This window comes from Talpa occidentalis, unplaced genomic scaffold (genome assembly GCF_014898055.3).
Source record: "Talpa occidentalis isolate TD23 unplaced genomic scaffold, MPIMG_talOcc4v2.1 talOcc4.4, whole genome shotgun sequence".
NCBI lineage: Eukaryota > Metazoa > Chordata > Mammalia > Eulipotyphla > Talpidae > Talpa > Talpa occidentalis.
Window position 1 is genome coordinate 107,033,005 of NW_023604295.1, and position 24,374 is coordinate 107,057,378.

The 24,374-nt window shown below is 43.5% G+C and overlaps 1 protein-coding gene across 4 annotated transcripts; it reads right to left on the reverse strand.

Moving 5' to 3' along the window:
* Positions 1–12,143: 12,143 nt before the first annotated feature.
* Positions 12,144–24,018, reverse strand: PPP1R3B (protein phosphatase 1 regulatory subunit 3B). Of its 4 annotated transcripts, none has more exons than XR_008553967.1 (3): positions 23,067–23,207; positions 15,771–16,859; positions 12,144–13,524 (listed from the first exon to the last, which is right to left on the reverse strand). XR_008553967.1 is itself a non-coding variant. In XM_054700834.1 (2 exons), the coding sequence occupies exon 2, from the start codon at positions 16,831–16,833 to the stop codon at positions 15,976–15,978; it is 858 nt and encodes a 285-aa protein (XP_054556809.1). In that variant the 5' UTR covers positions 16,834–16,859; positions 23,932–24,018; the 3' UTR covers positions 12,144–15,975. The 4 variants fall into 4 exon arrangements, 2 of the variants coding, with proteins under 2 accessions (XP_054556809.1, XP_037381892.1); XR_005128118.2 differs by having other exon boundaries at positions 12,146–12,570; XM_054700834.1 differs by lacking the exon at positions 23,067–23,207 and adding an exon at positions 23,932–24,018 and having other exon boundaries at positions 12,144–16,859.
* Between the last annotated feature and the right edge of the window lie 356 nt (positions 24,019–24,374).

The window sequence follows — 24,374 nt, forward strand, 5'->3', positions numbered from 1 at the left end:
TGCAGCGGGAGAACAGTCAGTTTGGAGACTGCCATTTATCTGCAGACTGCACTTTGAGAACACAGACAGACACTTCACTCTCACTTAGGGCATCTTGACTTTCAAAATTATTAACTTGTCTTCATTCTTGGGGCTCCCTGGTGGCCTAGGGGTTAAATTTCAGCGCTATTGCAGCTACAGCCTGAGTTAGAGATAACCCACATATGGAGCAGCAGACCTCTCCTGTCTCGCCTGCTGCTCCCCTCAGCAGTGTATTTCAGTAGATCTGCCTGTTCTGCTTCCCACTCTGTCTCTGGTGAATCCTCTTCCCCCCACCTTTGACCTGTACCCCAGTATTTGCATGTAACCCCCCCCCCCCCCGTCCAAAAAAGCATGTCTTAATTCTTTACAATTTTTGGACAATTTTTATGGAAACATTCTCAAACACAGAGAAGTTGTGAGAAGAGAAGTCCTGGTTACCTGTAGCCCAGACCCCTTCTGAGTTTCACCTATAATGTGCTTGCTAGCAAGACTCCAGGGCTCGGGCACATTCTAGTCCTTCCAGGTCTGGAGTGAGATTCATGCCCTTATGAAACAAACTCTGGTCCTGTGTACCTCTGTGATATGTACTTTGAGCACTTTGATCCTGTCTTCTCACTGTGCCCTATCAAGTGTTCCCTGATGTCATTTGGTCCCTTACTGTGGTGGCAACTTTATCACTTGATTAAGATAGTGTCTGTCCCACTTCCCATTGTAAAGGCACCTTTTCTTGTGAAGAGAAAGTACTTGTTAATAAGTACTATGCAAATATCCTATTACTCATTCCACTTTCACCTACTTGTTTTAGGATCCATTGGTGTTTCTCGTCTGAATTTATTACTATTATGTATTTTTTTCACATGGTAATATTCTAAGTGTATCGTATCTTATGCAGTTATTAGTTGGTCTTCTATTGTAAGGATGAGCTCTTGCTATTTTTAATTCAGTTATAACTAACTCAATTATGATTCATTATACAGTAAGTCTTCACTTGATGCCATCTATAGGTTCTTGGAACTGGGATTTTAAGCAAAATGATGGAGAGAGAAACCAGTTTGACTTTAGGTTAATTCGTATACACAAGAGTTATGTACCTGTGGCATATTTCTAGTCATGAAAGCATCATCAACGGTTTACCTGAAATCCTAAAACACTTCTAAAAATAAACAATCATTTGTGTTTTTCCTTCCTTCCTTCCTTCCTTCCTTCCTTCCTTCCTTCCTCTCCCTTATTCCAGTTCAGAGTCTTGAATGGCTGGAGCCCACCCCACCTGTTCAGGGTACAAGGTACAACCTGGCCCTGGACAGGTGGCCCTTCTATCTATGGTGGGGCGCATGACACCCCCCCACACTCATTCAAGGGGACAGCTGAGACTCACCAGTGAATTTAACGTGCCCATCTTTGGAATGTGGGAAGAAACCAACATACCCGGAGAAAACCCACATAGACATAAGAAAAAGTGCAATATCTAAACAGGAATCTATTTTTTTTTTCTTCATCAATGTTATAACTAAAAAAATTGAACAAAATTACATTATTCAAGGTCATGGTATAATCTGTCATTCAATGGGTTGTAATTCATCATTATCACTATTTTGATGTTCAGATTGACCCAGATTTTGACAGTGGCAACCCTGTGAAGATGGCTGCTCTTTTGACATGTGCCCACCTTCCTTTTTTTTCCCTTCTTGTTGAGGTAACATTGGTTACAATATTGGTATGTCCAGGAGTACTTTTCTTCACCTCAACAGCTGCATATATCTCACCATACCCGCCACCAAGTATACTGTCACCATCCACCACCAACCACCGGTCCCTCTACCCACCAGCTCACTTAGCATCATCCCTTCCAGCTCTACCCCTGTTGTCACAAGTGTGTGTCCTTCTTTCCTGAGCTCCCTTCACCACAAGCTGTTACAGGTTCATCCTATACTTTCCCCACCCACCTCTGGACCAGCCAGTTCTCTAAGGAACTGTGGTTCCTTTTGGTGGAAGGTGATAGTTAGAAGCCAAGATCTGGGTGTTAAGTGTGCCCTTTGCTAGGAGTGTTTCTTCTTCCAGGTGCGCTCCGTGAACATAGCTAGGAAGTATATATAGCTAAAATACGTGCATGTGTATGCACATATGTTGTATATACCTTTACATCTATCCTTCTGTCTGTTACTCTGGGTCCCGTTATACTTAATCTGTTTAACTGCTTAATCCCTTGCATGTAGCCATTCTCCTGACTGCATGAGGCTGCCCCTCTATCCTGCTCTGTCATTGTCCTTTAAAGGTTGTCATCACTAGCTGTTACCAGCTGCCCCTGCCCTGTTACCCACCTGTCTGTACCTTCCCAATGGGCGTTCGACTGAATTAGGAAGGAGAGAAGCCAAATTTTGTGTCTTAATTAGATGAAAAAATAAAGGCTAAATTGGGATAATCTGCAATGGCTGATCCTTTGTTCACTGATCAACCTAAGGATTTGAATACAGGTCAGTGCACCTACTCAGATGGTATGACTAAAAGGGTCTAAAAGGGTCCTAAAAGGGTCTGAAGGTATGTGTTCTGCAGTGAGTTTGGCATTGGCTATGGCAGCAGGAATAGGGCTGTCAGCACTGATTTCAGCATTGCCAAATCAGAAAATGCTTTTCAACTGGTCTAGACATGCATTTTACTTAATGAAAGAAGACAAAAAGCAATTGATTTTTCAGTGGTTCTCACCAGGAGTTTATACCATGCACCCTCAAGGGGGCATTGATCTCTGCTGAAATTAGCATCAGAAAAATACATGAATTTCCAGAGTGAGAGATGACTGTTATCTAATTATGAGCTCCCATTTCCTGTCACTTGGGCAACAAGTATTTGCCAACTCTTATAGGTTGATTTAAACATCTTGAGGGCAAAGGGACGATGGTCTACTTAGGTTATCCTCCATAGAGACTTATAACAATGGACAGTTAGTCGTTGATGACTCAAAGTTTGATTTTTTTCCCCATCTAACTAGACCACTAAGTCTAACACTGGGTGAGAACTCATGTCTGTTTTTCTATAGTGTTCTGGTCACTTCCATAGCTCACTAGATACACTAAAATCTATAACCTTTGAACTAGTTTATGGAGGCAGAGACAGAAGTAAAATCCTTTCTATCTCACCTTTTCTCCCTGCCTTCCTGCTTGCCTTCCTCTCTCCCTCTGATTTAATAGCTGGTAGAAGTTGATGCAAGAATAACCCTGATCTAGGTGGGCAAATGTTCTTGCTGCTGAACTATGCTGCTTCAAGTTCAGAGCCTCGTAGCAGGACATCCAGATTCCCAATAGCAGCCAGGGCCATGGTGCTAGGCTGGCTTCTGACATGAACTCTGTTCAATTTTCAACAAGTCTTCTAACATCCCTGGCCCCAGTGCATGCATCTATAAAATTGGAGGTTGGGCCTCATGACCGCTTAACAGTCTGTGGTTCTACAGTTGTTTCACTCAAGTCTTATGAAATGTCACTCATGGCCACAACCTGACTATTGTGACAAGGATGGCAAAGTGACAAGGAACACTAAGAGTGAAAACATAGCCTAAGATAAAACTAGACCATGTGCTCACTCTCCCTCTTTCTCTGTCTCCTTATATGTGTAGGAAGAACAGCAAAAAGCTACTTGTAGCTGCTGCTATACATTATTTTTAAATTTATAAGAAAAGACAATCCCTATAACTAAATTATGAAGATTAAAATGAGAAGAATCTCTATGTTATATTGAGCCTTATTATAATCAAATACTCAGGAGAGTATGTTATTGGCAGATTAGCATGTTGAAGTAGCATAGAGAACCAGAAATAAACCCACACAAATGTGCACAACTGCTTTTTGACAAAGATGCAAAAGCAATTCAATGGAGGGAGGTGAGTTCTTTAAATAAATGGTGTGAAACAAGTAGATTATCCATAGATGAAAAGGATGATCCTTGAGCTAAGCCACTTATGTTATACAACAATTAATTCAAAATAAATAACATTTTTAAATTTTGATGTGAAACCATAAAACTTTTAGGGGAAAACAGGAAAAAATATTTGGGATCTAATACTAGGCAAAAAGTTCTTAGACTTGATGGCAAAAGCTTGACCCATAGAGGGAAAAAATAATAAACTGATAAAAAGTAAAAACTTTCATTCTGAGAAAGTCCATTGAAGAAAATGAAAAGACAGGCTATAGATTAAGAGGAAGTACCTTCAAATATGCATCTGACAAAGGACTAGTATCTAGAATAAATATGGAGGTATCAAAACTTAAATTAAAAGCAAACCAACTAACTAGAAAATGGACAAAAAAAACATGGAGATTTCATCACAGACAATACATAGATGGGAAATAAGCACGTGAAGAAATGTTCAATTTAATTAGCCATTAGTGTAATGCCGATTAAAACCACAGTGAGATCTCATGGTACACCTGCCAGAATTACTAGAGTAAAAATTCGTGACACTTCCAAACATTGATGAGGAGGCTGAGAAAATGGATGCATTACTAGGGGCATTGTAAAATGGTACAGCCACACTGAAAACAATTTGATAGCTTCTTATAAAACTGAAACATGGGACTAACAATATGACCCCACAATTTCACTCTTGGGCATTCACCCCAGATATGAAAACTATGTTCACATAAGAACCTGTGCATATATGTTCAAAATAGCCCCAGATTAGAAGCAACTCAAGTGCTCTTTTTTTTTTTTTAAGATTTATTTATTTTATTTATACAAGCACTGGGTACAGTCAGAAGCATGGGAGGGTGAGAGAATTCACCAGAGCCAGAGCGAGAAGCAGAGCAGGCAGAAGGACCTAAGTACACTGCTGAGGGGAGCAGAGGGTGGCAGGAGAGGTCTGCGCGCCATGTGGGACCCTCCTCTGGTGGCCGGGGAGCAGCCGGGGATCAAACCGGCTCTGCAGAGGCTGCCAGGGATCGAACTGGCTCTGCAGAGGCTGCGCTCAGCTTTGCAGCCCAGCGCTCAACCGCTGCGCCACCGGGGAGGCCCTCAAGTGTTCTTCAGTATAGTAACTGTTAAACAGTGGAGCATTTTTACCATGGAATAATACTCAGCAACCAAAAAGAACAAACTTGATAGACAAAATAACTTAGAAGAATCTCCAGGAAAATGTGCTTTGTGAAAAAAGTCAATCCCCAAAGATAACATACTGTGCCATCCCATTTATATAACATATGGAGAGGACACAATTATAGAGAGGGAGCAGTTGGAGGGGTCAAGGACCAAGGTAGTGCTGGGGTGGGAAGGAGGAGAGGGGTATTGGGAGAGAAGCTCTGAGACTATAAAAAGACAACTTGGGAAATCCTTGCAGGACAAGTGTCCTGTATCTTGACTGCATTGATGGCAGGATCCTGATTGTGACATTGTATTATTATTTTGACAGATGTTGTCATTGGGGAAATCTGGATGAACAGTATATGGACTCTCCCTTTACTATTCTTTCTTTCTTTTTTTTAAGATTTCTTTATGCATACAAGAACTGGAGTACCGGCCAGAGATGTGTGGGGGGTGTGGTGGAGAGAGGATTCGCCAGAGACAGAGTGGGGAACAGAACAGGCAGATTGACTGAAATACACTGCTGAGGGGAGCAGCGGGTGAGACAGGAGAGGTCTGCTGTGCCATGTGGGTAGCTCCCTGGCCGGGGAATGAACTTGTGCTGCAGTGTCTGCGGATAGCTTCATAAGTTTGGTCTTAACCCCTTGCACCACCAGGGAGGCCCCCTTTACTATTTCTTAAATTGCCTGTGAATCCACAATGATCTCAAAATAACTAATTTGAATTAAAAAAATAAAGGAACATTAAGGCTCTTTGCTGGGGCTGAGTTTGATGCAAGTAAATAGTAAAAAATGTACAATTTGAAAGAAGAAAAGACTACAATCACCATTGGAGAGATTGTAAGTAGCTTGATGAGAGTGAAATGTCTTTTTTTCTTTTTTCTCTATATTCTGCAGACTTCTTGATCTCTATTAGGAAATTGTCTGCAGAAGCTCTGTAATTTTTTTTATAATTATTTTTTATTTATATTTTTTACATCATTGTATTCCCCGAAAAATTCCCACCACCAGGTCACCTGTGAACTCTCCCTTGTGCTCTTCTTTTCTGTTTTGATCCCTTTTCCTCTCCTTCCCCTCGCAGAATGTGTCTTATTTATGGTTGCCTGCTAGTTTCATTTTATTGTTATTATTTTTATTGTTTTTTTTTCCCTGACTCCTTATTTGATTCTCCTATATTCCTCCTATAAGTGAAACCATTCAGTATTTTACTTTTACCTTCCAGCTTATTTCACTGAGAAGCTCTGTCATCTTGTTTCATATATCATCACTAGTACGGAATAGAAGTTGTCAGCAGTTTAATTTTTGTACATAAATATAAGTCATAAGCACAATAACAGGCAACACAAATGTGGGTCTGTGTGAGTAACTCAGGGATTTTTTGTGGAAGGAGCTGATAAGCAAGGTAATTATCCTTGATTGTAACCAAAACATAACAAAACTCCTTTTGCATAAAAAGGGGTGAAAGAGCTGTTAACTTTCCATAGAGATTTTGTTGGCTTGCTTTTTAAAAAAAAAACAAAAAACCAAAAAAAAAAAAAATCAGGATATCCTTGCACCAATTCACTAGCAAAGGAAGCAGGAGCAGGTTGATTTCCACTTTCTAAGGAAAGGTTCTGACCCATATTTCTGGTGCCAGGGCTCTTAGGAAGTGCCTGAAAGTCTAGGGAGGGGAAAATGGGTGTGGTTCTCTACTGCCTACAATTTCTACCCTGGGCAGCTTCCTCTCTATTTATTTTGCAATTTGAGCTCAGGTAAGACTTGGTTTAAGAACAGATTTCAATAAAACACCTGAAAACCAAAGCTGCTCCTGATTTGGCTGTCCCTTAAGCTGAAGTTGTGGTTAGAGACCAGGACCTCTGCCCCTGTCTGGGGAGGTAGTGGAGAGGCTGAGCTGCTGAGGAGTGAGTGTGCTGTGGAGCAGAGGAGAGCAAGTGTCTTTTATGGCCCTTTCTCTCCGGCTCCAGCCCCCATCAGCAGCAAGCCAGTGTTGCAGAGAAAAGATTTTTCTTTTCAAAGCATGTGTGTATGTGTGCAATAATACACACAAGAAATATAAGGCATGGAGATCCAAGGGGGGATGAGGTGATTAATCAAATGATGAGAAAAGTCAATTGATGAAAATGGAGAATTGGAGACTGAAGGATTCCAATGAACAAATGCTTATCGCTTGAGCAAATGTGCAAAGCAGTGTGTGAAAGTATTCGGGGGATATTTCAGTGTTTGTTTGGATCAATAATCGACTAATAGTAAATAATAATAAAATAATTAAAAATAAAATGGTGTAATAATAAGATCAGTGAAATGTCACCTGACTAATTCAATAATCAAGGGGGACTAAGATGCCCACCAACAAGGTGCCCTAGGAGAGACCCAGGAGAAATCATGAGCAATTTCTCTTCCTCACCAACTTCCATAGTGCAGGTTGTGACGTGTGTGTTATTCCTACTTTCTCTGAAAGAGGGGTAGGAACCCTGGAAATCTTAGTCCTTTTTGATTGGTGGAGAGTTTCCCTTGGATATATTGGGGCTTCATAAAAGTCTTTTCCAGGTCCCCTCAGCACTAAAAATAGGGCCCTCTCTCAGTGCAGACCCTCCCCCAGCACTGGGAAATAGCAAACCCTAGCAGAAAGAGGTGACAAAACTTAAAAGGAAGAGGGCGTGTGCTGGTGCCACAGAAATGGCCATCAGAAAGGGTGGGGGGATCTTCAGGGCCAAGGTCCATAGAGTGCTTTGCAAGTAAATTTCTATCTCCTTGGTCTGTGCTGAATAGGCAGCTTGAACTTGCTGGGCTGGAGATGAGCTGAAACCCTGTAGTTAGAGAAATTCCCAGGGGCATCTCAGTGTTTTCTGGGGACTAGAACTTGTAATACTGCTAGATCTGCCTGTTCTCTGTCCACAAAGCCCGACTTCCTTGGGGAGCTTTGTCATGCCCTATTTGTTGGGGATTGTAGAGGGGTGCTGGGGAAAAGGAGGTAGGAATAAGCCAAAAACCATTGAACACTCGCTTTCCTTCTAAATGATCTACCTTAAGAGTGAATTTCCTGGATTTTCCAGAGGACTTTTGGCCATTGGTACTACAGTTAGGAAATAGAAACCACAACCAACAAAAACACATCTAAACCACATATGAAATTACCACTCTGTTATAATCCATTAAAAAAAAAAAAAGCACTATCCAGTCAGAACTGATTCTGGCAGAAGAAGATTCTGGATCTCTAAGCACCCCACAAATCTAAGATCCCAAAGGCCCAGGGTAGGTGAGCAGCAGCAGGGCCCCTGCAGCAGGGCTGGCCCAGGCCACTCCTGGTATACATAGAGGGTTCCAGGATAGTACCAGGTGCCCTATTTGTTTACAAAAGCACCCTAGTTTGGACCATAAGCAATATGGTCTTTCAACCAGAAGCTTGACTCCAGGCCTTTGCACTGAGTGTCTGCAAGTCCATTTTCAAGTTTCACTCTTCATTCAGGGTCAGCAAACTATAGCCAGCAGGTCAAGTTCAGCCCTTCGTGTGCTTCTGCATGGCCCACAGGCTAAAGTTTTTTTCTTTTAAAGAAGAATATTTGATAAAAATTTCATGTGGTCTGCAAAGGTTAAAAAATATACTATCTGTTCCTTTACAGAAAAAGGTTGTTTTCCCTTTTCTAGCGACCTGCTCTTACATTTTGGGATGGAGGGCCAGGGTTTTGTTTCATTATTGGCTTTCATTTGACTCCAAAGGAAAGTGTTAGGTACCTTCATCCTACTTTTGCCAAAATTGAGACCAACAGAGGGCTTGATGCTAAGGAGGTGTATCTGTTTCTTGTATCCATCATGTTCCCTACCAGAGCATCCCATATGGCACAAGGCCTCTACTGAAACCTTCTTTGTCTCCACCCCAAGGGATGGTGATGTTGTGAAGGCAGGATGTTAAGGGTTAAAGGGTTAAAGCCTCCCCCGGTTACAGCAGGGTTTCTGTTCAAGACAGGCATTGCTTAGGTCATAATGCTTTATTTCGTTCCTCCAATCACATCCTGGTGTTGTCAGGCCCTTAGATACCCAAGGCATTTGTTGTTCACTATTATGTTTCTATTCAGCTTGTGGTCCTTGTGTGCCGAGGAAGACTTTGGGAGGGATGAGCCTGTTTGGGTATGAAGACAAGTGTATTCGTTCCTCCCCTGGGGACAGCATCTCCTTCTCAGAATCTCCATTTATTTATTTTTTAAGATTTATTTATTTATTTATACAAGAACCGGGGTACAGGCCAGATGCACAGGAGGGTGAGAGGATTCACCAGAGACAGAGCAGGGAACAGAACAGGCAGACTGACAAAATACACTGCTGAGGGGAGCAGCGGGCGCGACAGGAAAGGTCTGCCGCGCCACGTGGTACCCTTGCCAGCCGGCTGGGATCAAACTGGCGCTGCAGAGGCTGCGGACAGCCTCACAGCGCTGTGCTCAGCCGCCTGTGCCACCAGGGGAGGCCCAGAATCACCATTCTCAGTTCTGCGAAAATGACTCCAGTTGGAGAAAGGGGATGGGAGAAGAGCAATTATTGGACCAAGAAAGAGAGAACAGAGTTGTCATCCTGTCCTTGTCACTGACTGACTATGCGGCTTTAGGAGCTCAGGCATTCAGATTTTCACCCATAAAGAGAGCTCTGTGTTAGCCTTCCAGCCTGGACACTGATGGTTCTGTAAGTGCAAGCTATTCTCTGAAATGCTATTCGTTCATTTGTGTGATTTGTATATGGAATTCAAATAGTGTCACTATAATTCTTAAAAGTTTATATTCAGAAGCATTTGAAAAATGAACACGTTGACTGATCTCAAAAGCAATCAGGCTTTAGAGCCCCTATTTGCCTGATGCTGCTAAACATAACTTGAAGCTCCTTCAATAGAGCAGTTGATGGGGACGGCAGGGTCAGGACCAGACCTCAGGACCAGATTCAGGCCTTCACCTCCTGTTCCCTGTGGACACCAGAACACACTGCTTTTTGTGGCTCCCAAGGGACTGACCTAAAACCTGGACATCCCTCCCAGGACAGAAAAAGCCCCTGGCACTGCCTTACATATGGTAGGTGAGCAGTCAGTATTCAGCTGAGTTGTCTAGAGAGCTGGATTATCTGTTATTCTGGGGACATTTCTCTAGAAAACGCTTTTAAAAAATTTTTACTCCAGACATGTCTCATAAATGAGAAATACATAATGAATATGAAAACCCAACCCATTCTCCAATAGGGCTTCATGAAAACCAGTGTTATTTTTCTCCTTGCCATTTCTGCGAAGGTGAGTTGTCTGACAATCTAGAGAATGCAGTTATTAGGTAGCTCCTTTTTTGCATCTATTAAATAGGGGCTCAACTTTAACACATGGCACCTTCAAACCACAGAATCACCATGGCCAGGCCAGGTTGGCCCAGGAAAGTTTACCCCCAACTCTAGCCCAACTCTAGCCCATCCTCCAAGCTTTGAAATAAAACTTCTCTGGAAATTTTACTTAGAGTGAACATCAGATACCCAATGGGGAGAGGCTCCCACTAGGAGCTGGTTGGTTTTGCGGGTTACAGGGTTTGTCTGTCTGATCAAGCAGTTTAATAAAAGCTCCCACAGCCACAGAGCTTCCCTGCCTGTTGCTCTAAACCAAAAATATGCTTCAAAAGCAAGAGAGGGTAGGAGAAGATATTCTCCCAGATTGTGAAACAATGGATTCGGATCAACCCTGACCCCTGAGCTTCTTCCTCAGCTGTGAACAGCCTCCACTGTGTTCATGACTTAAAAGGCAAAGATTGACCTTCCCTGGTACCTCACTGTTTTGTCAACTCAGCCACGGGTTATCCCTTTGGAAAAGGACCTGCTATATGGCGAAACAGATGGATTGAAAATATCCCTTCCCAACTCTTCTGCACTGTTGGTGGGAGTGCAAACTGGTCGAACCACTATGGAGAGCTGTGTGGAGATTTCTGGACCTACTAAACATAGAGCTTCCATATGATCCAGCAATTCCACTCCTAGGTATTTACCCAAAGGACACAGAAACATCAATTCCAAAGAGCACCTGCACCCCTATGTTTATAGCAGCACTGTTTACAATAGCTAAGCTATGGAAACAACCCAAATGCCCAAAAATAGATGATTGGATCAAGAAGATGTGGTACATATACACCATGGAATATTACTCAGCATTCAAAAAAGATAAACACATGCAATTTGCAGCAACATGGATGGTGCTGGAAGGGATCATGCTCAGCGAAATAAGCCAAAAAGAAAAAGAAAAATACCGGATGGTCTCACTCATAGCAGGAATCTAGAAAACTTAAATAAGGGACCAGGAAAATGAATAACTATAAGAAAGTGAAAATCAAAATCAACAAAAAACTATGAACCAGAGACACTTTTTGGGGAGTGGGGGGTGGGAGGGGAGGGATTGGGGTCAGAATGGGGGGGGGGTTGCAATTGTATGGGGAATATAAAAATAAAATTTATTATTATAAAAAAAAAAAGAAAATATCCCTTCCCAGCCTCTGACTCCAAGAATAAAGTCCATTTTAAAGAATTCTGACTATTGGGGGCCTCTCAGGTGGTGCAAGGGGTTAAGCACCACACTATGAAGCAATCTGCAGCCTCTGCAGCATGAGTTTGATCCCCGACCGGCCAGGGACAAACCCACATTGCACAGCAGACCTCTCCTGACTTGCCTGCTGCTCCCCTCAGCAGTGTACTTAGGTTAATCTGCCTGTTCTGTTCCCTGCTCTGTCTCTGGTGAATCCTTTCACCCCCCCACACCTCTGGCCTATACCCTTGCTCTTGTATGCATAAATAAATAAATCTTTAAAAAAAGAAATTCTGACTAGAAATAGCCTAACCCATGTCCAAACACCAGAATGGGAGGCTACTTTTATATCAGAGTTATTTGGCCAGCAAACACATTTCAAACTGTTGTATCGGTCGTAGGGCTGGCTGTAGAGATTACAACTTACCTGTGGCAGCTGCCTCATGCCATGTGAAGTTGAAACTGGATTTTGGTGTGTGTGTGTGTTTTTCCCTTCAGTTTTAATGTTAAATGACATATTTACACCTTATTAAAACTTGCTTTCAGAAAAAAGGATAGTTTCAGTTTTGTTTTTCTACCTTTATTACATTTGTGTTTGAGATACAAACCACTCTCTTACACCATACAAAATACATCCAACCTTGTGATTGTAAAGTGCATTTCCCCTTTCGCTATGTGTACAAAAATATTTATTTTCAAAACATAGAAATCTTTTGACAAGGCACTTTTAGGCATTGAATGAAGATGAGTCTTCAGTTCGACATTACTGATGTAAAAGTGAAACCACATCGTCACAGCTGCATTCTTGGAGTCCTTACAGATCCAGCAATCTCTAGGAACTGATAAATAGCACTGTACAAATGTTCACAGCTTTACCACTTGGGCTGAATGCTTTATAGTCACCACACAGGAAAGCTGCCCGAAACCACAGCTCTCCTTCTCCACCGCAGATGTGTTCCACTGCAAGAAATGAAGAGAAACTGCCAACACTGTCTTTAGATGATCTGTAAGATCCCATTATCCATGTAACTTCTTATCCCCAATTGTAGTGATCCCATCAGGAGGGCCAAAAGCCACGAGGCTACTCCTGTAATCCACACTCAGTTGAGACATCTCAAAAGCGAAACCAGAGACATTCACCACGGTTTGCATATTGAGAGGGAAGACCCAGAAAATGGGCACCTCTGATAAAACGAGCTTTAAACACGTACGTATGTATATATAACCTATTATTTAATATCCACGTGATGACAGGTCATGCCTGTTGTTAAAAAGCAAATTAAATGCAAAAATTGAAACCACAAAACATTCTTTTAGCAGTTCAAAATTGACATCTTTAAAAAAATACTTTGAAAGAGTAATGCTTTGCCACCATTAAAATGAAATTTTAGAGATAAAATGAATTCTACTTGGGACACTGAAATTGGTTGAATTTCTAGAGAACTACGTAACTCCATTATTTCTCACCAACTCCCCTATAACACCAATACTTACAAAAAAAAAAAAGATATCCAACTAAATGCTTCCTACCTTCCAAGAAACATTGAGAGGTTATTTATGATACATCTTTAGAAAGTTCCGCTTATTTATTGCACCTAATTTGCACAGGCTTCCCAGGACCTTTGGGGGAATAATTATGAAACAAAAACGGAGCAGCTTCCCCATTCCTGGACAACTCACACCAGCAGCAGGAGCCTGGGCCTTCCAGGGACATGGGGAACACACCAGGACTAGGGTTCATTTGTCTTCATAACCAAGAGTTGTCGGGGAGTCAAACCTACACGTGAGACTGCAGGAAGTCTCCAGTGAGAAACCAGGTGTCCTCTGAAGAGCGTGACACACACTGCCTAGTGCTGGCGAGCTAGGAAATAAGGAGAGGTTTCCAAGGCCACTTGATGATACCCTGGGATAGAACTGGACCAAAGAGAGCAAGATGTAAAGACAACGCAGTATTTTTCAGCTACTGCTACTGTCACTAAATGGCAAGGCTGCTGACAAGGAAGTGAGGCACCAGATTCTCGAGCCAGAGAAGGGTTTTTGCAAGCAGGTGAGGGCTTGCCTGGTGGGGTGGGTTTCCCAGGTGCACTGGCTAGGGGCTGGCAACTAGTGCTCCCAGCAAAAAGCTGGGAGTAAAGAAGGCAGGGGGGTGGGGGTGGGAGAGGGTTTATGGCTGTTTTAGAAGAGATACTTATCACTGAATTACCATATTTCAAATTTTGACACAGGAATGTCTTAGGGTCATTATTTATGAATATCAAACAGGCTTTATTCTAAAGACACTTTAGGTATCTTTCTTGTGAACATAGAATGATCATGTTAGCTTTAGTGTGGGGAACATGTAAATGACAGTGCACCTTGTACCTTTTCTCAATTGGAGGAGGGAGGGAACTTCTTAAAATAAACTCATGACCTATATATAAAATTCATTTTACTTCCATTAGATTTAGATCAACACTATTAATAGTTCTGATTTGTAACATGGAAAGTACTGCCTATGTGCTTAATAGAAGGTATGCTTAGAGACAACACACTTCTGCCCAATTTCAGCATAGGCTAAAAATGTGATTTTCCCTACAAGCCATGTAATCCCAGAGTGCCAGCTACCTGGGAGAGGCACAGAAAGTAAAGCACTAGATTGCAGACTAGTAACAGTTAATTTTAGGAACAAGAATTACACTGAATATCACTTAAGAATATTTTAAAAATCAAAATATTTTAAAGTTCAAAAAAGGAAAAAAAAACCCAACCATAAAATTCTAGGACCGAAAGCATTGCAGGCATGCCTGACATTGATTTACAAAGTTTCTGAAGCTGGGAGGGCTTTTAAAATTGATCTGGCAAATACAAACAAAAGAACACTGTTTGTGGACAGAGCCTGATAGTTGTGCCCCCAAATCCAGAAGGCTGTGCATTCAACTTCTTGCCTCCCATAGGAAAACCCCACCTTAGTAAGGTCAGAAATAAGGAATATAGGACAGTCATTTAACCAAGCACCAATAACAAAACAATACAGGGAAAAAAAAAAAAAAAAAACAAACAAAAAAAACCCTGCCCTTCTACAAATACACATGTAAAAATATTTTATAAACATCCCCAAGTACAAACTAATCTTGCCCAAGAAAATTCACAGGATTTGGGGATCCATCTAACAATGAAAGTACCAGGGGTCTCCCAATAGCATGAACCAATGACTTGATTCTTTAGTCCAATGTAGTTGAGAACAATTAAGCTTTGATGTTTCAGAGATGACCAGCATTTCAAACAAACTGAGAACTTGGTAAGGTTTCTCTCCCCTATCCCTTTATATAACTCAAATACCATAAATACGAACACCCAAACAGAAGTCCCTGGACACTGGTAAAGTGTCTAGGACACTGTAAATCACAGTCAAAATTAAACCATTTTTTGATGGCTCTGAGGATACTGGATCTGCAGGTGAAAATGTCCTGAATGTAGCAGACACAGAGACTCTCCAGGAAAGGAGATCTAAGCTCCTTTTGTGAAGAACAAGACACCTGCAAACCAGCCAGGCAGGTTCAAACAAATCTTGTAACTGAGCTGGCTGGTGACTCAAGGGAAGAGTGAGTGCTTAGAAAGCTCCCCCAAAAGCCAAGAGGAAAAAGCCAACTGTGTTTCCCCTCAACTGTCCTGCCTGCTCCTCATGGGGGGGGGGTCCCTTTCTTTTGTCCCTGCTGTGTTGTCCTCTACTGACACACACGTGTGGGGTCACAAAGAGGAAATGTCTGTCTCTGTCACAAGCTAATTTGCTTTTTTGTCCTTCTCCTGAACATCAGATGAACAGTGGAGGAAAGCACAATGCAGGAAATGCACAGAGTTAAAGGGTGAAGTTGGTGTAGACATGCAACAGCAGCAGCGACAGGCAGGGAGGGCTTGACAAGGAGGGGGACACTCAGAGACACATGGCCTGGGTCCAGTGGGAGGTGGCCAGGGCTGGAGTGACTTCAGGTGACTTCTTTCCCATCCAGGGAGAGAGGAGCGGCTCCTCGAGGTAGCCCACACACTTCTGGCTGCCCACTGTTCAGTCACCACCCCCCAGCCTTGCCAGGATTGCCCACAGGCCTGGGTGTTGTCCAGACCCCTCCCATCACCATCCTGCCCGGACCCTCTTGGTTGCCGGGGTGCCCAACAGTCCCGCATACCACATCCTCTCCCAGTGTGAAGCTGGGTCTGTGATCTGGACCTGGCTGGATTTGCTGGTTGAAGAAAAAAGTGAAAAGGATCCTTTCCTTTCAAAAATGGTGCCTAATGGCAGTTCGACTTTTCTCTCGGCTTCCGTCTCCATCCCACTGTGACAGCAGCTAGGCTTTTCTGCATGGACTTGTCACGCTTCACCACATGCAGTCACTAATAGTAGGGTCCCAGCTTTTCATATCCTAAATAACTAGGCCACTCCGGAAACAGACCGTAAGAACAGCGAGGGCTTCCAAATTGGTCAAAGGATATGCCCAAATCTGCTCCGTTCTGTGGCTCAACTGTTCCCTGAGTGGATTTCAGTTCAGCCCGGATGATCCTGTAGTTTTTGCCTTTGTTGCTGTCCCAGTATGTCTGTCCGTTGCACTCATAGCAGATAGCGAACTCCATTCGCTCATAGGACTGGATTTTCTCAGGTAAGCTGATGTCAAAGGAGAACGTGTCCCTGTCTGAACCAGCGTAAGTGTCCTTCACATAGTGACAGGGAAAGTCTGTGAAACTTTTCCAAGTGTCAAATGTCATTCTTATTTTCACCATCTTCTCAAAGGCAAGGTTCTGCACCTTCACGGTGCCTGCAATTGCTTTGTCCTTCAGCATACAGTTTTCAAGGCAGACGCAGTCGGTCTGAAGCCGATTTCTGAAGTCTAGGTAATCTGCAGAAGGCTGTGAAAAATCCAAAACAAAGCTCTCGCTCTCTGCTGTCGTCAGACTCACAATGTTGTCTAGCAGCTCAGTGATGTTAAATGGAATATCTAGCGGGTCATCAAATTCTGAGAACACTTTGACCATTGTCAGGGCCAGGCCTTGGTTGTCTGCGAAGGACACCCGCTTTTTCACCTTTTTCTCCTGGATGGTTGGGGCCACCATTCCACTGGCTTCATTCTTGCGGCTCAACTGAATACAAGGCCTCAGAGGCTTGCTTGGCTTTGGTGAGGTCTTGAAGGTGAACCTCTCTCTGTGTAAGGAAGGGGCCATGCAGCCGTATCCATACTCTATGTCCACAGCCATCATTGGGGTTATTTGAATAGGCTAGAACCCTGACAATAGGGGAAAAGAAAGAAAACAGCAGAGATCAGGTAGATGTTTAAACTCATCATTCCAGCAGGGACTGGCAAACAGTGTTTTCCTTTATCTCTGCCCCCATTGGCTACAGGTCAGTGTTGACTCAAGTGTGGTCCAGCATAACATTGTTTCTAGGATGATAAGGAGTGTAAAGGGGGAGGGAGGGGAAGGAAGCCCAAGGTCAAAACAAACAAATATACACGTATGGAACTACTGGTTTTACAACTACGTTCATGGGTTTGTCTGTCAGAATTTCTTGAGGCCTTTGTTACGCTGATGGGCCATGGGGAATAATGTAAAGGTAATATTCTTGGCAGAGTTTCCCAAACTTACCTGACTAGGGATCCCTTTTTTGTGATGCACCTTGCAGAACACATGTTCTAAGGCACATACTTTGGTAAATACTGCTTTAATCCAATAAAAGATATTAATTCCTCCTACAAGTATTGATTGATGAGCACTCCATGCCAGCCATTATGCTAGACAGTGATTTTTCATTAGTGCAGACAGACACAAACCTGATTCCATTAAATGTATATAGATTTTTATGTCATCCTTTAAAAAATCTTTCTTTAAAAAATAGCAATTTTGTATTTTTAAATCTTTCACATGGGTGAATTTTTTTTTCACTATAGTGAAATTAGCATCTATAGGAATAAAAAGCACAAAGAATTATGATAAAAGATTAGATTAAATCTGACTTCATAAAGACCATATTTGTCTATAGGTGAAAAATAAATAAAACCAAAAGATTATAGACAAATGGGAAAGCATTTTACCAAAAAAAGGGATAGCAAAGAGTTCCACACCCCACTCTGTCTCTGGTGAATCCTCTCACCTCCCCAACCTCTCACCTCTGGCCTGCACCCCAGCTCTTCTGTGCATAAATAAAAACAAATCTTAAGAAAAAGGACAGCAAAGAGTTAATATCTTAATATATAAAGAGTTCTTACCAAACAATAACAGTCAAATATTCCACATAGAAAAATGAGCAAAGAGCAGAAATAGGAAATTGATAAAATATGAAAGTGGCCCATAATATGCAAAATATCTAGTCTTATAAGAAATTTAATTTAGAAGGGCCTCCCAGGTGGTGCAGCGGTTGAGCACTAGGCTGTGAAGCTGCCCGCAGCCTCTGCAGCGCTGGTTCGATCCCCAGCCAGCCTGTGAGGGTCCCACATGGCACGCAGACCTCTCCTGCGTACCCGCTGCTCCCCTCAGCAGTGTACTTCATCCGTCTGCCTGTTCTGCTCCCCGCTCTGGCTCTGGTGAATTCTCTCACCCTCCCGTGCTTCTGACTGTACCCAGTGCTTGCATAAATAAATAAATAAATCTAAATATATATATATATATATATTTAAAAAAATAAATTTAAGTTAGAAAATATAAACAGTTTATAATTAAATGTTGCCTCAAAAGAAAGAAAGAAAGAAAGAAAGAAAGAAAGAAAGAAAGAAAGAAAGAAAGAAAGAGAAAGAAAGAAAGAAAGAAAGAAAGAAAGAAGGAAGGAAGGAAGGAAGGAAGGAAGGAAGGAAGGAAGGAAGGAAGGAAGGAAGGAAGGAAGGAAAGAAAGAAAGAAAGAAAGAAGGAAAGAAAGAGAACAATGCTTGTTTTTATCTACTGAGTTAGGAAAGAATTTTTTTTTTTTTAGTCTTTTTTTTTTTATATATAGAGGCATGCTTTATTTATTTATTTGTTTGTTTTTTTTGTTTTGTTTTGTTTTTGTTTTTGTTTAGACAAGCACTGGGTACAGTCAGAAGCGCGGGAGGGTGAGAGAATTCACCAGAGCCAGAGTGGGGAGCAGAGCAGGCAGAAAGACCGAAGTACACTGCTGAGGGGAGCAGCGGGCGGCAGGAGAGGTCTGCGCGCCATGTGGTACCCTCCTCCGGTGGCCAGGGAGCAGCCAGGGATTGAAATGGTGCTGTAGAGGCTGTGGGCAGCTTCGCAACCCAGCGTTCAACCGCTGCGCCACCGGGGAGGCCCTAGGAAAGAATTTTTAAAGGTAATACAAACACTTGTAATAGTCTAAATTGGCATAATATTTCTAAATATTCTTATTATTTTGGGTTCTAGTATCACATGCTGGTATTAAGGAAACAAAAAATACATGGAGATAATATACTAAAATATTCAGTACAACATTAATTGGGGATAAAGAGAGAGCAGATTACCTAAATTTTGATCAATAACAAGAATCTGGTTTAATTAAGTATACCACATTCGTGTAACAAAATCTTATATCACCATTTGGAATAAGATTTAAATGGCATGAAAAAACCTTGTAATACATAGTTAATGTAAAAAAATGAAGAAGGAGAAATATGTATATGCATACACAAAAATGTAGCACAGAAATACTTAAAATTGCATAAATACAAAGATGATGGGATTTCAGAAAATTTCTGATTCCTGTTTTGTTCTTATATTTTCTAAAATAATATCCCATCTATAATAAAAAAAGGAATCCAAAAAAGCACCTTAAAAGATTTTAAGATTGGGCCTCCCTAGTGGCGCAGTGGTTGAGTGCTGGGTTGCGAAGGTGCCCGCAGCCTCTGCAACGCCGGTTCCATCCCTGGCCACAGGCGAGGGTCCCACATGGCGCGCAGACCTCTCCTGCTGCCCGCTGCTCCCCTCAGCAGTGTACTACGTCAGTCTGCCTGTTCTGCTCCCCGCTCTGGCTCTGGTGAATTCTCTCGCCCTCCCGCGCTTCTGGCTGTACCCAGTGCTTGTATAAATAAATAAATAAATCTTAAAAAAAAAAAATTTAAGATTTTTCAAAAACACATCCAACACTGCTTCATGAAAGTCTTGCAATTTTTATCATTCTAATTACCATGGCAAATTTATATTCTCATTTTATTATGATTTGCTAACTGAAGAAGTTAATGATGAAACTAGGATTAAGATTTCTAGTCTGAGAATCACAGAACACAAAGATATGCCTTAGTTTCTAAACATATTCCTCTCACTAAGATAAAGGCATAGGTCACTGGTGGTGTGCTGGGGTACTCACTCTCAGGTCTACTCAAGTTCCCACCCTATGGGGACTGTTGGGTAATAGTGGTAGTTAAGGATATGCACAGGCAAACTTGCTCATCTTCTGTCAAGAGCTGGGACTACTTGTTTAGTTTGGCAATCTCGTTTTCAACTTAAGACTTGCATTAACCAAATCTATTTTTTTTTTAAATGAGAAACAACAAAGTCATATTGGATTTGATCCCATTTTCCAAAAGAAGTACATCACTGCCATAGAATGCAAATAAAAAAACCCAACCACTTGGCGAAACATAAAAATTTACAGACAAATAAAACAATAATTTATAGCATATAAAACATAGTTAAGTAAGTGTTCATTAAAAAATATATTTGCCTTATTATTTCCTCCCTAACAAAATTGAATAAGTGAAAAATTTTAAGGACAAATTTACTGTCTATTATCTGATCTTATAGCCATGCAATTATTCTGGAAAGGAAAGTTCTGACTGATTTGGGCATGATAGCATTAAAGAGGGTCAGTGGATTAAATAATCAGTGTAAAACCTATACTCACAAGTTACTTGAATTTCTCTTTTTCCCTGTCCATTGCAAAACTTTGTTAGAATATATTGGTACGACACCTTCAGTTCTAACTTAGACAGGTGCTTTATTTTTATTAAGTGCAGATTAAAAACCAACAGAACAGCAGACAAAGCTTTGCATCCAGTCCCTTCCACTCTACCTACCCTGAAAACCTGGGTGAGAATTGAGGGAGGAGCGTGCCTCCTTGACCACAGCTGCTTCCTCCTTGTCTGAGTCAGCACAAGGTCAACTGCAAGTTCTCTATGCAAGTCCAATGAGCTCTGCAAACTAACTACATACGTGCTTTCCTGCACAACTTTCAAACAGCTCATTAGAAAATGGTTGGAAAACTTTCAAGATATTGTGGAAACAATTCGAAAGCTAAGGAATCAGTTTAAGAATCTGCACACTTGCAGTTGACTAAAATCACTCTCAAATTCTAATCCTGCAGGTTAAAAAGACTTAGTGGAAGACCTTGGTAAAGTTTCACTGCTAGGCCCCAGTTCCATATATTTGTCCTTGTGATTTCTTTTATCACCCAGATGTAAGAACAAGTGCATCTGGGAAGAGGAGGAGAAGTTCTAGTCAGAGCCAAAGCTCATGAAATAAATCAGTGGGCACTTTCTATAGCCTGATTGGTTTTGCAATATTATTCCATGAAAGGCAAAAGTAAGGTTAACCACCTGGTGACCCAAGCATTACTACCAGGGCTACTGCCCCAGTAGCATTGCACAAGCACCCCCTGCTCAAAATCTCTTCACTTGAGGACATAACCCCTGTGGCCTCACTCTAGGGTATGACCTGTTAGCCCCCTTGCTTAGCCTCTCAGGTAGCTTCCACTTAGTAAATGGATATTTTCCCTAGAATCAGTGCACCACTAAAGGGCTGGTTTGGTGTACACATTCTGGATCCTCTGCTCAGGAATTCCCCAGGAGACTGTGACAGGAATGCCCATTACCCAGAATTATTCCTAGCCACTTAGATATGCAAGGTAAGAGATTCTTAAGTCCCTGAAAGGAAGGCAGCTGAACAGGTGTTTTATCCACAAATGGTAATTTCAACAGGCTCTTCTTCTTAAATACACTCTCCTACTACCACAGCCCTTCCCCTCTTCCAGGCCAGGAAATATATGTCATGTTGACCATGGGAAAAAAAAAAAAAACAACAAAACAACAGAATGAGAAGACAGGGACACACACTGACACAAAGCATGGTATACGACCTGGATATCAGCTGACTACAGGATGTGAGTATGAATAGCTGTTCCACAGACCAGTATGGATTCTCAAAAACTTTGCTTCCAGATAGAGGCCCAAGAGATCAATTTTGCCATACCATGCCCAAGGGCAGGGTGTAGTGTTCCAGACTGAAAGAGGACAAACCGTAAGAGCCCCAGATAACTGGTGAAAATATGAAGAGATTTGCATAAATGCTTCCTCTCTTCCACCACCGACAGGTAACATCCCTTCTTTAGACAGCTGGCCAGGAGGAGACACCATGGTGATTTTTCTCGTGAAAACCATATACTTATACAGAAAATAACTTTTCAGACAGTTGAGCTACTTTCTGGCTGTGTCTTTTATAGGGAAATTTTATTTTTTTTGCATTGAAGCCAGGACATATTTCCCTCCACTCTCCAAAACTCCACCAACGACTGCATTAAACTACAACCAAGTTAGCTGAGCAGTCACAACCAGGTTATAATTTTTTAAAGACATGGCAATCTACCCCTTTGTCATTTCTTTATTCCCTCGAAAAAGGTCTGGCTGACACAGTATAAACAGAGGTGACATCTTTCCCTTCGTACTCAGACATGGGGCTCCTATTCACAGCCTTTAAAGTCACTTGTAGTCCTCTGTCCTGCACCTTCATCAGGCACCTTTGAGATAAATACCTGTGAATGAGCTGCATATTAGCGGAAAAAGACCAGTTAAAATAGAGCAGTCCCTCCCATCTAAATGTGTCCAATATGAAATAGAGAAATGGTCCAGAAATGCCCCCTACGTAGCTGTGTTGCTCAGGACAAATCACTCAACCTCTCTGAACTTGAGCTTTCTCCTCTGAGGTCTAACTCTGACATTCTTAGTTATTAATAATGTCTAATGGTTCTTCCCACTAACTTTCCCCTAAATACTTCAATCCACTTTTGTGGGAAGTCCTTTGCTGTCTTCACTTTAGTGCTGGCTCCTGCATAATTCTGCAGAATGAACTATTTCCTCCTCTTTGCACCTAGCTCAAAGTCCTAAGACTCTTTCTGGACCCCAGGTCTCCCAGGGAGGCCTGGCCACACAACCACAGGCTACCACACCATTCAGCAACTCTCCAAGTTCTCACGACTTGTCTTTCCTCAATTTTTTCCCTCTTCTGCAGGATACAATGCCCTGACAGGCCCCAAATCTTCCATTAAGTCCTGCTACTCCCTCTTTGGCAGCTTATTCCTTCCCCATCCCCCTTCTCTGGGTTCAAAAAGGTGGCATGAAAAGGGCACAGGGATGGGGCAGGACAGAGCGACCAGGCAGGAAGACGCCACAGGTCACTCTGACCCTGACCCCTTCAGTCCAGTCTTCCAGGACTGCACGCCTTCCCCAGCCCCTCCTAGAATCTCCACCTTTGCCGGCACCCACCTTCTGGGCCTCGGAGAAGCCCCCTCCCCAGCCCGCTGGCTGCATCGAAGAGCTCGGAGGAGGCGGCAGGCAAGGTCACCACCACCGAACTACGTGAGCGTCAGTGTGTCCGGGAGGCCGGGCTTGCGCTGGGTTCCCGGAGTTGCGACCAGCGGGGAAAGGAAGACGCCGAGGAGGAGGAGCCCAAGTTATCACAGCAGGGCGGGGCCCCGGCGGGGTTACCCAGGCCGGAGCGGCGCCGCGCCAGCGCCCCTGAGCGGCCGCCTGGCCTCCGCCGGCCCGGGGCGCCTGGTCTCCGGGCAGGGTCCGGGGACAGAGGTGCCTGGGCTCCGGGAGGCCGCGGCCGCCGCAGCGCTCCAAACTCCTCAGACCTGGGGCCTGGGCGCCCGACAAGTGTGTTTCCTTGAGTTTTACAGGGAACCCGGAGCCCAGAGAGAGGTGCAGGGACTCTTACTTGTTTCCTCTAGCTCCAGACCTCACCGCCCAACTGCGGGGACACCCCCAGAAGTGTCGGGTGCCACTTGTCGGAGCAAGTATGTAAATAAACACTTTCTACTCGTTCCCGATGCAGAACAACAGGGGGCAAGGGTATTTGCAGTTCCGAGTCCCCCCAGCCCAGCGCAGCCCACCCCGGTCTCCTCCCGCAGGACTCGCGCGTCGGAGGAACACGTGGCTCTGGCCCGGCTCCCTTCCATCTCTTGCCGCTGAATTGCTCTCTCCACGTGGAAGCAGCTGCTCACCGGCGCCCGTCAAGAGTGCTCCACTCCCGGAGCATAACCCCACAGTGCACGGGCGGCCGTGCGCGCCCCTCACAGCCGCTCGCGCAGCCGAGCACCCGGACTCCAGGGCCCGGGGCGGGACGTACCTGGTACAGCTCATAGCCCAGAGGCGCCGAGGTTTCCGCCCGAGGCAGCATCCGTGCCTGGGTGGCAGGGCAGCAGCTGCGACGGGACTCAGGTCCGCGCGCTCAGTGGATAGCTGCATCCATCGGCGCGTGGGCGCATCCAGCTCTCCTCCTCACCCAAGACTCTGGGGCCTCGCCGCAGCGCAGCGTGGCCCCATTTAACTTTCGTGCCACCTCTCCCCACTTGGGACGCCATCCCTCACCCGCTTTCACGTGAACGCCCCCCGCAGCCAATGGGCGCACTCGGGGCGCGAGTCCGGCTACCAGTGGCCTTGGATGGTTGGCTTTGGGGCTCACCGCTCCGCCACGTGACGGGCTGAGCGCCCAGAGTGATAGGGCTGCAGTCCAGACCCTGGGAAGAGCGCTGTGGGTCACTGTTTCGTCAGAAGCCCGGGGACAGGCGC